We start from the raw sequence: 17,140 nt of genomic DNA, 5'->3' as shown, positions 1-17,140 counted from the left end.
ATTACACGGGATGGTCTGATGACAGTTTACTGAGTCCTATCTCTATCACTACTGCTGCTACAGGAGTGTTATGTGTCTCTTTTAAGAGTCTGATGTATCCTTTTTGGTCTGGTGTACTCAATACATTAAAAAGACCTGGCTTCTCTCTCTCTCTCTCTCTCTCTCTCTCTCTCTCTCTCTCTCTCTCTCTCTGTTTTTGAGACAGGATTTCTATGTGTACCCCTGGCTTGAGCACACACTCACACACTTCCAGGCAAGGCCGAGCTTTTCTGAGTATTCCAATATACTTTGATAAGCTCAAAGGTGGTAACATTGCAACTTGTTAGGAATGTCATTTATCAGTCTGTGCCTCAAGGGTGGTGCTGAGCAGGTGGTGGTGCCTATGGGTATGAATGAGATACAGTCCTCCTGCCTCTATAGCTGCACTCAGAAGAGTGCAATATGAACCAAATGCTGCTTGTAAAATAGAGTCACCCAAGGCAAGGTGCAGCCTAAAAGCCATGGCTCCACATAACATGTAGTATCTCAGAGCAGGGCACAGCCTGATCTCTACATTGAGTAAGCACTTTGCCACTAAACTACAACACCAGCAGCTTTTTAAAAGATCATTTTAAAGGCCAGTATCAGCTAGTTTGAGGTCAGCCTGAGCCACATGAGACCCTGTCTAAACTAAAATTAATTTTGAGACAGAGTCTCATTAACTTGCCTGTCTGGTCTTATACCTGCAATCTTTTTTTCCTTAGCATTCAAAATAGCTGGGATTACAAAGTTTGAATTACCATGCTCAGTGAAATTTATTTTATTTTTCTGTGGTCCTGGGGATCATACAGGTGGTCTTATATATCCAAGAAAAATGTTTTATCAGTGAGCTACGATCATAACCCCTTTATAGTTTTTGCATCCCTCCATATCTACTCGTTATTTGGGGCAGAGGTCACTCTCCTTTCAGGATCTGGCCTTCCTGAGCACTTGTCCCTTCCTCCTTCTCCTCCTCCTTTTTCTTTCTCCTTCTTCTTCCTCCTCCTCCTCTTCTTTTTTTAAGACAAAATTTCTTTGTGTAGCCCTGACTGTCCTAGAACTAGCTCTGCAGACAAGGCTGGCCTCAAAGTCACAGAGATCCACCTGCCTCTGCCTCCCAAGTGCTGGAATTAAAGGTGCATGCCTCCATGCCTCCTCGTCTCTTCTGATGACCACAGGTATTCATCTAATCAATCACAAAGATAGCCACAGGGTCTGAAGACTTCTACATCCCTGTCCGTCAATATGCTCAGGACCTAGCCAAACCTGGGCAGAGAACCCCAGTATTCAGTATAAGGTTCATTATCTGTAACCTACTGAAGAAACTTCAGGAAGGAAACTGGGCCATTTCTAAAAGTGACAGGAGGTACGCAAGAGCCAAGCTAGGAGAGTGTAGAAAATGAGACAGGGCAGGGTTGTCTGTCTGGGATGCTCTGCTGTCCTCTCTGTAAAACTGCAGCTGGAGCTTGCAGCCTCCATAACCTAGTGCTTATGGAGGAAGGCAGGGCTCTCAGTACCATCTGTCCTTGGGGAAAATGCTGTGACAAGTCTCTGTTCAGACAACTTAAATTGTTCCCAAGGATGACACATTACCAATGGCAGCCTCCCCTTCAGTGAGTGGTTTGGAAGAACCATGTGCTCAGGTTCAAGGCTTGGGTGGGGAAATTGATCTGGGGGCTTATGTATCTGAGAGGGCAAAGGCACTGGCCATAGATGGAGTCTTTCTTGCGTCCACTTGTCAGGCCTGATGTGGCACACTTTTGTGACACTATATTAGTTACCCCCCCCCACCCCGTGACAAAAGCAAGCTAAGGAAAGGTTTTGTTGAAGCTCACAGTTGGAGGATATAGCCTATCAGAATGGGAAGTCATGACTGCAAGAGCTCAGGCAGCTGGTCACATTGTCACCACAGCCAGGAAACAGATGAATGCTGTTGCTCAGTTCCGTTCCTTTTTATTCAGCTCGGGACCCGTACTGCCTATATTTACGGTGGGCCTTCCTATCTCAATCCAACTAATCTAGCAACTTCCTGACAGGCATGCTCAGATGTTTGTTTTCATGGTGAGTGTAAATCCCACCAAATCTGACAACTAAGATTAACCATTTTTTTTTTTTTTTTTGAGATATCTCAGCAAGTAAAGGTGCTTCCAGAAACTCACAAGACAGGAGGGGAAAAATGGACTCTCATAGGTGTCCTTTCAGTTCTACATTGCACACCCCTCTCAATAATTTATAATAAAATTATTTAAAAGACTAATTATAGGATGGCTGTGGTGAATCTGTGAGTGAGTACAATGGAGGAGTCTAAGAATCTCCTTCAGCCTTATTCCGATCTGGGCACAGGCATTGGGGGTTCCGACTGCCCCCAGCAGCACTCCTAATATGGCACAGAAGCGTCTTTTTGATGGGGCAGACAAGCTGGAGAAAGTTTATTTTTCTGGTGCTGGCTCTTTTGCCTCTTAAAAAGTCAGGTAAATTCAGCAGCCTTGCCAGAGATTTGGCTTGTTATATTCTCAGTTTCTTCCATTAGTCCTGGGACCTTGGTGGGCTGCTGGATTCCTGTCTCTTCCTTCTCTTGGCTAGGGCTCCATCACAACTGTGTAAAAGAGCACTAGACAGGGCAGAGTTCTGCTCGGTTTGGATCATGATAACCACCTTAGGTAGGAAGCTTCTGCTTCACAGAAGAGAGCTGGGGAAGGGCCACCATGATATATCTCCATTTCCTGGAGTGTTAGGCCCACCCTGCTTCTCTGCAAAATGGGTCCATAGGAAGGATCCAATGGGCCCACCTCGCTAGAGGGGAACGGGGGAGCAGAAGCAAGAAGTAAAGGGGCCTAGATGGATGCTGAGAGGTTGTACTCCAGACAATAGTCACCTCAACCAGAGTGGGGTCAGTCTATCTTCGAGCCTCAGATTCTCCATTTGTAAGGGAAGTAGGGGCCTGGAGTCGCTTCCTTTTGTCCCAGCTTAGAGGCTTGTAAACACCTCTTACATGCCGGTGGCCTGGGGAAGGAGGTCAGTCGTACTGCCAGGGCACTGGGACTGGTTTACAGAGGCAAAGGTTGACCGCTGCAGGTGCTAATGCGGTCCCGCTCCCCCCACCTCCCCGCTCGCCCTCCTCCCCCGTGTAACGCTAGGCTGATCCGGCACTGGTGTTAGTGTCCCTGTCTAGGTAAAACCCGGTTCACCCGTGAAGGCGAGATCAGGGCTACTCTGGTATACATTAGAAGAATCCTTCACCAGGTGAAGATGACAGGAGTCTGAACGCCTGTGCGCTCCGCACAGTACGGGTTCTCCAAGCTGCTGTATCTCGCGCCACGCCCCCGCCCTTCCCCGCCATCCTCCCCCCCCCCCCCCCCCGCAGCACCGCGAGAATGCGCACGCTCTCTCGCACCGCCCGTCGCCGGGCGCGAGGCTCAGCGTGCGCGCTAGCGCGTGCGTCGTGCGTGCTCGCGCGCGCGGCCCAGCGAGCGGCGCTCGGGGGCCCGAGGCGGCTGTGGCTAGGCGGCTCCGCGCTCCAGGGCTACTCGGCGTGACGGCCGCGCCCGTGCTGTTCCAGCCCGCAGCCGAGGCCGCTCCCGGGGCGCAAAGATGCCGGCCGTATCCAAGGGGGATGGGATGCGAGGCCTAGCGGTCTTCATCTCAGACATCCGTAACTGTGAGTGCTAGGCGCCGGGCGGGCCTGAGCGGGGGCGCGGCCGGGGGTCCGCAGGTGCGGCCGGGGGCCTGGGGGTTCGGCCGGAACGGAGCGGGGGTGTGGGCCGGTGCGCGGGTCGGCACAGGCCTGGGAAGGAGGGCTGCGGGGTGCAGATCGCGCGTTGGGGCGGGGGTCCCGCGCGGGCGCTTAGGGTGCAGAGCGCGGGTCCTGGGTGCACAGATGGCGGGAGTTGGTTGCCCGCTGCGGGGGGCCCAGACTGGGGTGGTGGTAGTGGTGTCCCATGTCCTATCCCGACGATGGGGTGAGAAGTGAAGATTCGTGCCGGTGTGTGGGGCAGGGTCCTGGAGGTGCAAATCTGGCAGTGGGTTTGGGGTAGGAGCAGAGATGTTCCTCAGAGATCTGGGGTGCGGACCCCTGGTGGAGTAGTTGCACGTATGGGTCTAGACAGCTGGAGATTGCCTGTGGGTGTTCAGAATGAGGTGCGTGGCTTAGGTGTCTTGAGATCTAGGTGTAGCGATGGGAGTGCGGGGCGGGTGGGGAGTCTGTGGGGTTTGTGGCAGTCGAGGGGTTTCCGGCCCAAGACGCCCCTCCCCAGCATGATGTCATCTTGGTCTTTCTAGTAATGGAGCCTTTAACCCAGCCTTTCCCAAAACAGCGTGGATTTTCTCTTTGGGCGGGGATAGGGACACTATAAGGCTCTCGGACCTGGTTCAGTCGGCATGTTGGGCGATGATTAGATCTCACCCACTGCGATTAAAGTGACTCATTCCCCCAGGGAACCAGGAGCAGCCGGGTGTGGATGTGGAAGCTGCGCCTCCTTCTCTGCTGAGCAGTTCTGTAGCCAATGTCCCCTGGGTGGAAAAAAAAATCTGCTCAAAGTGAAATGGGTCGGAAGGTTAAAGGTCAGGCAGGGCGGGTGCCCAGGACTTTGGCTTACAGAAACTTCTGAGGGTTATCAGACACCCCCTTACTGAAGAGAAGAAAAGGCATTTTCCTGTCATTTTGTTTTTTTTTTACTTGTTATTCAGCAAATAGCTGACTCCATAATTTTTGTTAGTTTAGAGATTAATATGCGTCCTGAGGAATTTTGCCCAGTGTGTTCACACTAACACTTCATTTTATACTGCATTCCCTAAGATTGCAGGACCCCAGCTTGCCTGGGTCTGTAGGACTCTGGGAGAGACTTCTGTTCCTCCCTGCTCTGCAAAGATACAGGCATCCTTGGATCAGGGCTTACCAAAATTTTAGGCAGTAGTCAGAATGCATTTTGTTCTTTTCTTAAAATTTTTGTAAAAAAATAATGTGTAAGTGTGTGTGTTGTGTGTGTATGTGTATTCACACACAAGCCATGGTGCCTGTGTCTGGTCAGAGGACATCTCTCTCAGAAGTCCATTTTCCCTTTCCTGTGGGCCTTCAGGTGTGGGGGTAAGTATCCCCCCCCCCAACCATTTCCCCAGCTCCAAACTTCTGTTTTCTAAAGAGGGTTACATCGTGCAAGACATTGAGTGAAAGCCAGTTTCTCACCCAACAGGTTACCACTTGTTAGACATATCCTGTGTTTGATCAGAGGTGGTACATGGTAAGAACTTGGTAAATTGGTAGAGAAGCCATTCTTATCTTGGTGTCTTTGGCAAGCTAATCTTTGGAGATGATTGATATTTGTCATGGGGGACAAGTCTGTGTCTTGGGGGATGTTTTGTAATAGTGGTACATAGTTCCTCAGAGGTGTATGAAATGTACAAGACCATCCCTAGAGGACTCATTGGAAGGCAGGGGCCCTGGTACCTGGGCCTCTCTGGGAGCAGGTTTCTGTGTAACCTAGTCATTCTTTCAGAATACCTTTCTTCTCTGCTGTCAGGTCTCCAGTGACACTGTGGCTCTCTTCTGTGGAGTGGTGTCCTCTGTTGTGATATTGTCTCTTCCAGGGGACTCTTATGTCCTGCTATACAGGAAGCACCAAAGCAAGGACCCTCTGTGTCTTGCTCTTCACTCCCCCCCTCAGTGCCCCTCAGTGTCTGGCGTACAATATGTGCTCTGTGAGTGAGTCAGCTCCAAGAAAGACACAGACATTCTCACTTGAGCGGGAGACCAGAGCTGGTGTGAACATGATCCCCAGGCCATGGGGGGGGGGGTGGGGAGTGTCACTGCTCTCCCTTTTCCTGAGTTTGTGTTCACTATTTTGGTGGCTCTGTGGAGAGGGAGTCCTTAGGTCAGCCCCCAGGGTACAGTGCTGGATCCTGGCTCTGCCATCAACCCTATAGCTAGAAGCCGCCAGTCAGTGAGCCTTGGTTCTAAAGGGGTTGGGTATACGCTGATGTGTCTTCAAAGTCTTGTTTTATGTCTGTTTCAGCAGCATTTTTTATCTGGTATCTCTCTGAAGGCCTATGTTGAATGATGGCTGAGAAGGAAGATAGAGGGGGACAAAGGGATGTGTGAGCTGGGAGATTCTGCATCTTGTTTGTACTTGGGTTACTAGTTTACTCTCTACCAACCTGCTCCCATGTCACTGAGGCCTGTAGCCTTGCAGCTCAGGTAACAGACAAATTCAGTCTTATAAAACTAATGTGGTTAGTGGTTCATTCCTGGTCTGCTTCACCCAGAGCCTGTGAATTTAGTAATATGATTTCAGTATTCAGAACCTTGTAAATTCTTCTGTTTCTCTTGCCTTTATTTATTTTTATTTATGTGTATGTGTGTCTGCTTGTTTGTGTATCATATGTGCATGCAGGTGTTGCGAGAAGCCAGAGGAAGGTGTTGAATTTCCTAGAACAGAACTGACAGGTTGTTGTGATCTCCCCAGTGTGTTTGGTGGGTGCTGGGAACAGAACTTATGTCTTTTGCATGAGCAGCAAGTGTTCTTAACTGCTGGGCCATCTCATCTTGTTTCTTTTTTCTTCTTTTAATAACAGCACAGGCACACATACACATACACACACTATAACATATGTACATACATAATAGTGTATGCATTTTTTACCTGCATGTCTGTCTGCATGCTATGTGTGCCTGGTGCCTGTGGAGGTCAGAAGAAGACATCAGATCCCTAGAATGGGAGTTATAGACAGTTGTTAGTACCCATATGGGTGCTAAGAATTGAACCTATGTCCTCTGTTGGAGCAGCCAGTGTTCTTAACTGCTGATTTGGGCTGATAAGATAGCCTCGCTGGTGAGTAAGGGCACTAGCTGCCAAGCCTGGTGACCTGAGCTATGCCTGGAAGCCACATGGTGGAAGGAGAGAACTGACTCACCAAATTGTTCTTTAACCTCTACATGTACACTGCGCATGCTTGCTGTGGCATGTGTACCCCACTGTTAAAAAAAGAAAAAGATCTGTTTTTGTTTTTAGTTCAAGTTTTAAAATACTTTATTTTTTTATTAGATACTCTCTGTATTTGCATTTCAAATGTTATCTTTTCCCTCCTCCCACCCCCCTTAAAAATAATTTCTTATTTTGAAATAATTATAGATTCATAGGAAGTTATAAACAAATTGACAGGAAGGCCCTTGGCATCCTTCATTCTACCTTTCCTGATGTGGACATCTTTTGTAACTACGGTATTTTCAACACTGGAAAACTGACAGTACAAACCACTAGGTTTAGATCCCATTATTTTGTTTGTTTATTTATTTATTTAGTGCTGGGGATTGAACCCAGGGCCTTGACTATTTCAGTCCCTAGATGTCAGTAGTTTTACTTGTAATCATGTATATTTAACTGTGTGTGTGTGTGTGTGTGTGTGTGTGTGTGTGTGTGTGTGTATGAGAGAGGGAGAGAGAGGGATATGTTGTGTGGTTTTAGTTTGCATAGCTTCGAGTTGCTTGCACCTCTGTGAGAGACTGTTCTGCTCTGTTCCATGAAGCTCCCTAGCATTAGCTCTCATAGCCACACCCACTGCCTCCCACCATGGCAACCGCTAATCTGCTCACCAGCTCTGTAATTTTGTGATCTCAAGAATGTCACATAAATGGAATTGTACAGCGCGTGACCTTTGGAGATTGGCTTTTTCACTCAGTGTGGTCCTTGACATCCATATAGTTGTGTTGATAGTGTTCCAAGGAAACCAAAACCCTTCTGACAGTGGGAGTTTGGAATTTTTGTTGTCTTTTTCACAAGTGATGGTCCATGGGGGAGAACCATATAGAGCTTATTTAGCATGTCTTCCTCATTTGTTTTTGCAGTACTGAGGATGAGCACTGTTATGGAGCCACATTCCCCCAGACAAGTGGCACTTGTCTTTGTGCGCTGCTGTTGACTTATCAACAATTCAATATGATTGGGAATACCAGTGATCCCAACTAAGATGGTTTGCACTGACAGGGCTTTTGATCTTACTAATATGCATAAAAGCAATGCTCATTCCATGAAAATCTGGCTTTGATTTTTGATCTTTTACTGGGCTACTTATGGTATGATCCTTTCACAATCCTGAGCAGTGGTAGCCAGTGCAGCTTCCCTTCAGTCCCTGGCCACCATAATAGACAGGTGTGATTTTGCAGTGTGTGCCTGAGCATGAGGCTCTGGGTTAAGTGTATTCAGTGCCTCTTCTGCTAAGTATTTTCACCTTGCTGTAGGTTTACTGGGCCCACCTTCATCACAAGTTGCAGAGCATCTTTCTAGACAGTGTGGACTGAACATGGCGTACTCTGAGAACTGACTGTAGAACAGGCAGGACTGCAGCAGAAAGACAGAGAAGCTCCTCGTAACACTAGTCATATTGCCACGGGCAGGAAATTGCCCAAATTGCCATTTATTCCTGTGTGTGGAGCTGGGGTTTGGAGACAGTGTAGGCACTTTTATCATGCTCAGGTGCCTTCTACTTAATCATCATAGGAGCTCAGGTAAAGGATTCTAGGGGGTGGCCAAGTGATACCTTCCACGTCCTCAGAGAAGAGTGTAGCTTGCTGTGCTCACGGCATCACTAAGTTCTCAGACAATTTATTTGTTCATTGGATCTCAGTTATTAGCCATAAGTTGGACACTGAGAAATGGAACAAACATAACAATTTGAATTCTGTTTAAGCTTCCGCATAAACATTAAACATGAAGTTGGTACTTCATTTTCCTCAGTAATGGTAAAGATACATTAGACCTGGTCTGTTGTTGAATGTTTTTATTTATTTAAAGATTTATTTATTTATTTATGTATTTATTTATTTATTTGACACAGGGTTTCCCTGTTTTTTATTTTCATTTTCTTCGTTTGACTTACTTAATTTATATGTTTTTGAGATAGGGTTCTCTGTAACACCCCTGGTTGTCCTGGGCTTTACTGGGGCTCAGGTCACTTTGTAGACCAGGCTGGCCTTGAACTCACAAGATCTACCTATGTCTGTCTCCTTAATGTTGGGATTAAAGGCATGTGCTACCATGCCTAACCACCCCTTGTTTTAATAAAAAATTTTTTTACTTATGCAAGATGGGGTCTCATACTGTAGTCCAGACTGACCTAGAACTTCCTCTGTAGTTCTTTCTGCTTGTTACCTTACCCTCTAAGTACAATGTGAACATACTTATTAATCGATTAAGGTCTTCCTAGGTAGCCTGGCTTTCTCTGAGGTGCTGAGATTATAGTCATATGCCATCAGGTCTAAGTTTCTGTTGAATTTTAAAAAGAACCTTCAAAGTTAAAAGCTCATAAAGTGTACTCACTGTCTTCTTTCCCGACTGTCCCATTGAGAAGTGCTGACTTTCTTAGAAGAATGCTTGTCTTGCACATTTTCTTTTGCAATCTTCTGCATAATTCATATTCCTTAGAAACCCATTGAAAACAGTATGGTAAGGGATGAGGAAGGAAGTCTTCTCTGCCAGCACAGCTCCTAGGCTGTCCTGTGTTGCTCTGTTGGTTGGGACTTCCAGGAGATGCCCACATGAGCTCCATGGTACTTTCCCACCTTCAGGAAGGGGCTTACACTGTTTTGTGACAAGTTGACTCCATTGGTAGCAGCTTCCCATGTCAGTACCTAGCAGTATTTTCAACCTCCCACCCCACCCCACAGTTGAGACTGTTTTACTGTGTATCCCAGGCTTGCCTTGAATTCATGTGTAGTCCAGGTTAGCCTTTGGAGTGCTAGGATTGCAGGTACCCCTCTTCCTCTTAGAATGATTCTCTCTGCTTTGGTAACTGCTTGAGGCAGGGTTCTTAGAAAGGCTGTCTCTGTGGGATCAAATGGTATTTCCTTAACTCTAAAAAAAAAAAAAAAAGATGAGTCAGACTAGAAGGGCAGATGAGCATCTGTTGTAGAAATGGTTATTTTAAAGTGTTTTAATTTTATGTATATGAGTGTTTTGTTTGCCTGTATGTCTGTACTCTGAATACATGCCTGGTGCCTAAGGTCAGAAGGTGTTGGATTCCCTGGAGCTGGGGTTCTGGGTGGCTGTGAGTGCTATTTGGGTGCTGGGAGTTGAACCCTGAGCCTTTGCAAAGATAAACAAGTGTTTTTAAGCACTGAACTACTTTCCTATTCCTGAAAAGGTATTTTGAAGACAGTTTACATGAGAAGAGCTGAAATCCTTGGTGCCAGCTCTGGAGCAGAAGGTGCTGAACTCTGGTGGATCTCACCTGTGGCAGCAGCTTGAGCACGAGTCCTCCCTGAGCTCAAACGGCAGGATTTGTAAGGGTCAAAAAGCAAAAGTATTTTTGTTCGTCTGTAGTAAATTAGTCAGAAATCTTGGTTGGGTCTAGACTGCCAGGATAGTTCAGAGGGCCGAGGTACCTGGTGCTAAGACTGATAACCAGAGTTTGATCTCTGGGACACTCATGATGGAAAGAACCAGTTCCCTCAAGTTGTCCTTTGACGACCTCCATACTGTACCATGGCACACATGTCCGTACACACACACACACACACACACACACACACACACACACACACACACACAAATATAATTTAACATGAAAGAAAAAATAAAAAGCCCACTATGCTGAAGCTGTGCATGGCATTGTAAGCCTTTAATTCCAAAGGCAGGGGGCTGTGTATTTGGTGTTAGCTTGGATTTCACAGTGAAATTCCATCACAGAAAAAAAAAAAACTGAATCAGAAAACAAAACCCACAGTGGACTGGCACTGCTATTGGGATGGGCTGGATGGACTCTTGCCTGATGAATTTCTCAGCTCTGGAGGTCGAGTGGGACTGACACCCTGCCTGATGTACATCTCTGGAGGTGGGTGATCCTACAAGAGACAGAGAAGTAATCCAGGTACAGAAGGTATTGGGCATTATACATCAGCAATTCCAAGGTAACTTTGGAGGACTGTGTGCTTGGGTGTGGCCTTGCCTAACAAGCATTCTTTCCAGGTGGAAGTGTGTTATACAGTCTCTACTTGCCTGCAGATTAATACAATCTGGAATGTCTCCCTCCCACCCTCTCCATCTGGTCAGTGGAGAGTGGCATAAAGCCTGATATAAGGCCTGATATGGAAATTAGGAGCTATAAAGTCAGATGGCCTCTTTCAGCTTCTGTATGAAGAATCCAAATAAAAATCTCCACAGTTAGAAAGAAATGCAGGTTGAAGGGTAATCACTTAAAACACAAGTGAGCAAAGTAGGTTTTCTGTATACCTACAGTCTCAGCAGAGGCCGAGACAGGAGGATCATCAGTTCCAGGTCTTTCTGGGCTACAGGAGGATACCCTGTTTTAAAACAAGCCAAAGAACAAAACCAAATGAATGGATTTTAATAAATCATATGATGCCTTCTACTCAGATCACAACACTGTATCAGGGTTTGCTTTCTAAACTTTCCTGACTCCCATGTGGAGGCCAACAAAGGCTGACATGTCTGAAACAACAGTACCACATGTGCAGTTTTACTCTAGTGTCTAGGATTAACTGGGTGTCCCTGTGCTGAGGACCATGGCAGTGTTTCATAATTCGCCCTGGCACTGTGTGGATGTGGCATTGTTAGGCTTGGCCAAGATGCATAAGATAGGTAGCTTGTGAGTAGACAACAGTTTCACTTAGAATAGTTCCTTGTACACAGAACTTAGACCAGAGAGCCTGGGGCCTGAGGTCAAAGTTGCTGTAACCCTCCAGGGAACTGGGTGGAGAAGGGTGTTACTCCTGGCCACACTGTGGACCCTGCAGACATGAATTCCTTAGATAACCTCACCCCTTTCTCTTCAGGATTCAGAGAGAAAGGGCTAGGGGGTTTGGAGGTGGGAATAAGGGCTGGTTAGGCCAGAAGGGCTTCTGTGGGAGGAGCACAGGGTATAGAGCTGGTCTGTGCTGGTGGATAGCCACCAGCCTGTGTTCTACTTGTAGGTGTTTTGTTTTTGTTTTTGTTGTTTTTTAAGACAGGGTTTCTCTATGTAGTGAAAATCTTTTAAAATGGTGAAAATATGAGTATTTTTTGATACTGGTTTGCATGTTTTATAGTTAAAAATATAGTTCTGTGACTGGGTATGGTGGTCTTTAATCCCAGGATTTGGGAGGCAGAGGCAGGTGGATCTCCGTGAATTTGAGGCCAGCCTGGGCTACACAGTTCTAGAACAGCCAAGGCTACATAATAATAGAGACACTCTGTCTCTAAAACACAAACCAAAAAGCAACAAAAAGCAAGCAAGTAAACAAATACCTGTCTGAAGCTCAGCACTGTGGTGCATGCCTGTAATCCCAGCACTTGGGAAGCAGAGGCAGGAGGATCAGGCTAACCTTGGCTACATAGCAAGTTTGAAGCTAGCCTTAGATTACTTGAGAACCTTCTTTTAAAAAAAAAAAAAAAAAAAAAAAAAAAAACCAAACCAAGCCATAACAAAAACACCAACTCCCCCCAAAACAATAACAAAAACTAGTTCAATAGCTTTTTTATGTTTATTTTTGGTGTAGGTGGTTTTTGCTGGTCACAGTACCAGCAAATCAGAGCTTTGTGCCTATAGGCATTTGAAAGTCTTTGACCAGTTCAAAGTTTATTGGTAAGTTCTCTCTGGTAGATTCCTTACCACTATTAATGCACACACACACCCATGGTGATGGTTCCATTCCCATTTCCTAGGTTCAGTCATTTTCCTGCGTTAGCCTTAGAAGTAGCTGGGAAGACAGGTGTACCTTACCCTGTTGACTGTATTCAGTCAGTTCTCCATGTTAAGCTTTTGGTGCCATATTTAACTGTACCCTGAATTGTCCCTGCACAGAGTAGCAAGTCCCTCTCTCCTAGGAGGTGAGAGTGCAGCTGGAGGGAGCTGCAGGCCAAGTATCCCTTCAGGGAGCACCAGATCCTTCTACCCCTGAGGCTGACTCAGCTTCTGAAGCTGGCATGCATTTTTTTTTAAGTTGGTTATTTATTTACTTTATGTCCTGATCCAGGCTTCCCCCTCTCTCTTCTCCTCCCAGGTCCTCCTCCCCCATCCCTTCCCATCCAGCTCTCCTCCCCTTCTCCTCAGAAAAGAGAGGCCTCCCATGGGTATCTACCAGCCTTAGCATATTAAGTTGCAGTAAGATTAGTCGCATCTTCTATTGAGGTGAAAGAGATCCAAAGGCCGGCAGTGTAGTCAGAGACAGCCCCTGCTCCTGAGTTAGGAGTCCCACATGAAGACTCAGCTGCACGACTGTTACTTATGTGCAGAGGGCCGAGGTCCACTATTCATGTTCTCTGGTTGGCTCTATGGGTTGATTCTATAGTTTTCTTGTGGTGTCCTTGACCCCTGTGGCTCCTTCAATCCTTCCTCCTCTTTTTGACTGGATTCTCCAAGCTCTACTTAGTGTTTGGCTGTGGTCCCTGCATCGGTTTCCATTAGTTGTTGTGTGAAGTCTCTCAGAAGACAGTTATGCTAGGCTCCTGTCTGTATTAGATCAGAGTGTTGTCAATAGTGTCAGGGGTAGACTCCCACATGGCATGGATTTCAAACTGAGCCAGTCCTTGGTTCACCCTTCTCTCATTCTACTCCATTTTTTTTTAACCCTTGCATATCTTGTAGGCAGGACAAATTGTGGATCTATGGTTTTTTGTCTGGGTTGGTGTCCCAATCCCTCCACTGGAATTCTTGCCTGATTACAGGAGATGGTGGTTCAGGCTCCATATCCCCCATTGCTAGGAGTCTTGGTAGGGTCAGCCTCATAGATTCCTGGGAGTTCCTATTGTTCAGGGTTTATAGCTCATCCCCCATTCCAGTTTTCTCTCCTAGTACTTTCCCCTTTATCCTCCCTCTATCTCATCCCTCCTGATCCCATCCCCACCTCTCCCCCACCAAGTCCTTTCCTTCCATCCACCCCCTTTTTTGGTTTGAGATGGGGTCTTAGTAGGTAACTCTGGAAGTCTTGGAGACCAGGCTGGCCTGGGATTCTCTGGGATCGAAGGTGTGCACCCCCATGCCCAGCTTTTGAAGCTGACATTCTTGTCATTGCTCTCCTTGTGGTGGGAAGTGTGGATTCAGTTCTGAGTGCTGTTTCCTTGATACTCTGATTTACTGCACATCTAATTTAATAGGTTTATTATTTTTTAAGTAAGAAAACAAGAAGAATATGGAGATGTACTTGTAGAATCACAACACTCTGGAGGCAGAGGCAGGAGGATAGTGGTTTGAGGTGAGACATTGCACATCCGTGTGTTTCTTTCTTGTTATTTTGCTATACTTTTGTTTTTACTGTTTTAGCTTTGCTTGGGTGGAAGCTGGAGCTGTGGAATCCCTAGGCAAATGCTCTGCATTACACTATAGTAAGTTCCAGGTGATTTTTTTTCTTCCAAAACAAGATTTTATATAGTCTAGATTGGCCTTGATCCTTGATCCTCCTGTCTCAAGCCTCCCAAGTTCTGGGGTTCCAGATGCTATCATATCTGATTTGTGTTACTGTGGTGGTGATAGCAACACTGCTGCTGCTTCCTCCTCCTCTGGCTGAGCAAGTAAGGCAGCTGCTATGGCTACTGCTGCTGTCCCATGGTGCTGGGGCCTCGATTCACATGCTACAGACAGTGTACACCCTTCTTTTGAGAAGTCCTAGGTGTGTGGAGGTGGAGATCTTAGACCCGGGAGGAAGTCTGGTGGGTGGCTCACGGGACAACAATAGTTAGCTTCACCCTTGTAAGAGTTTTGATCTAAGGAACAATGAGGATGGGTGGTGACTGCAGAGGTGTTGGGTGTGTTGGCTTCCTGTCACTTCAGGACAGGTCCACTTACAGCCGTAGCACACCCAAGCATCATTGGGGCTTAGAAGATAGCTCACTTAGTAGAGTGCTTGCCACATAACCCTTAGTTCAACTCCTAGCACCCATGTAAAAAACTTTGTAAAGCCAGGAGTGGTGGCATAGGCCATTGATCCCACTACTGGAGAAGAGAGGTAGGCAAATCTTTGAGTTTAAGGCCAGCCTAGTCTATGTCAGGCCAGTCAGTGCTACATAAAGACAGGAGGCTGTCTCTCAAAACTACCCCTTCCTTCCAATCAGCCAAACAAGCAAACAAAAACCAACCAACCAACCAACCAACCAAACAAACAAACAAAAAACCATTTATGTGATATCCTTTTGGAATAGGGGCAGGCAAGGACTCTGTATGTATACCAGGTTATCCTCAAATTTACAGAAATTTGTCTACCTCTGCTTTCTGAGTTCTGGGATTAAAGAACTATGTGAAGATTGTATCACCATGCCTGACTGTAGTGCCAACAGTGGGAAGGAGGAAACCCACTGGGGCTTGCTGGCTAGACAGCTTAGTCTACTTGGTAAAATTCGAGGTTCAGTGGCAAAACAAACAAACAAACAAAAATCAAGCTGGGAGGTTTTGGCCCGTACCTTTAATCCCAGCACCTGGGGTCTGAAGAGATGGCTCAGCAGTTAAGGGCACTGACTGCTCTTTCAGAGGTCCTGAGTTCGGTTGCCAGCAACCACATGGTGGCTCACAACCATCTGTAATGGGATCTGGTGCCCTCTTCTGTGTGTCTGAAGACAGCAACAGTGTACTCACATACATAAAATAAATAATTCTTTAAAATATTTTTTAAAATTGTTGAGATTGTGATAGACTATGAGGACTTTGAAACTGGACAAAACACATTTTGCATTATGTTATGGTTACAGCCTATTAGGGTCAGGGAGAGGAATGTGGTGGTTTGAATAGGTATGGCCCCCAAGGCACATGTGTTTGAATGCTTCACCCATAGGGAGTGGCAGTATCAAAAAATGTGGCCTTTTAGAGGAAGTGTGTCATTTGAAGGCAGGATTTGAGGTCTCTTGTGCTCGAGCAGTGTGGTACACAGTCTCCTGTGGATCAAGATATAGAACTCTCAGCTCCTTCTTTCTCCAGTGTCATGTCTGCCTGTAAACTGTCCCGTTTCCTCCCATGACAATAATGAACTAAATTTCTAAAACTGTAAGCCAGCCCCAAGTAAGTGTTTTCCTTTCTAAGTGTTCCTCTCAGACACATCTCATTACAGATGGTTGTGAGCTATTATGTGGTTGCTGGGAACTCGACCTGTGCAAGAGCAGTCAGTGCTCTTAACTGCTGAGCCATCTCTCCAGCCCTCAACAATTTTTAAAAGTTCAAAATTTAAAGTCTCCTGAGATTCATGCAGTCTCTTTAATTGTAATCCCCTATAAAATTAAAAATCACATACTTCTAACATATAATGGTGGCATAATATATACATTACTGTTCTAAAATATAGGGAAGGGAGCACAGTGAGGAAATACTGGACCAAAGCAAGACCGAAAACCATCTAGACAAACTCCAAACTCTGTACCTCCATGTCTGATGTCAAAATGCTCTTCAGATCTGCAACTCATTTCAGCTTTGACTACAACCACTTCTTTTCTTGGGTTGGTTCAATTCCCTGTTAGTAGCTTTTTTCAGCAGGTATCCCAGGGCTCTGGCATCTCTAACCTCTTGGGGTTTTCAAGGTAATACAGGCTTCACCTTCACAGCTTTACGCAACAGCTTTTCTGGGCCTTCATGTAGGAACACCCCTGCTATACATCTGGCCTCCGTGGCTTTCCCTAATTTGGAGGGAGATTTCATAGCCCCTTTCTTCCATCCTTGTTGACTCTAAAGCCAGAATTACATGACTGAAGCTTCCAAGTTCAGGGCTGGAACATGGCTGTCTCTTTCAATTACATCTTCACCAAGTTTCTGTTTTCAGTGATTTCCTTCATGGCCTAAGCTTGGCTGTTCTGGAATTTGCCATATATACTAAGCTGACCTTGAACTCAGCGATCTGCATGTCTCCTGAGTTCTGAAATTAGAGGCGAGTACTATTATGCCTGGACCTGGACAAGATGGAAGCTGAGCTGGGCGGAGTCTTCTCCTGAGGCCACTCGCTCCCTTTATTCCATTTCATCACATTTGTCACATGAACACAGAGCTTAGCTCCATCCCACTTTTTTGGTGCCCTCTTGCTCATTAATTTGTATATTTTGAATTTTTCTTTTTACATCCTGTCCCTTTTCATCAAAATGCTCTTCATAAAAGTGAACAGTAGTAACTACACAGCATAGTCAATACTAGACTGTTTTGCAACTTCTTTTGCTAATGCAGTTAG

General features: G+C 46.1%; 1 protein-coding gene across 2 annotated transcripts in view; it reads left to right on the top strand.

Annotated features, from left to right (window-relative positions):
- Positions 1-3,499: 3,499 nt before the first annotated feature.
- AP2A2 (adaptor related protein complex 2 subunit alpha 2) overlaps positions 3,500-17,140 on the top strand; it is a 66,780-nt gene continuing 53,139 nt past the window's right edge. For both annotated transcript variants that reach the window (XM_080912747.1, XM_080912746.1), the window contains exon 1: positions 3,500-3,676. In XM_080912747.1, coding sequence (XP_080768873.1) covers positions 3,610-3,676 — 67 coding nt within the window. In that variant the 5' untranslated portion in view covers positions 3,500-3,609. The remainder of the gene's footprint in view (positions 3,677-17,140) is intronic.

Source organism: Micromys minutus (genome assembly GCF_963924665.1).
Source record: "Micromys minutus genome assembly, chromosome: 2".
NCBI classification, from domain to species: domain Eukaryota; kingdom Metazoa; phylum Chordata; class Mammalia; order Rodentia; family Muridae; genus Micromys; species Micromys minutus.
The sequence above is the reverse complement of the archived record's forward strand: the minus strand, read 5'-3'. Positions and strand labels throughout refer to the sequence as shown.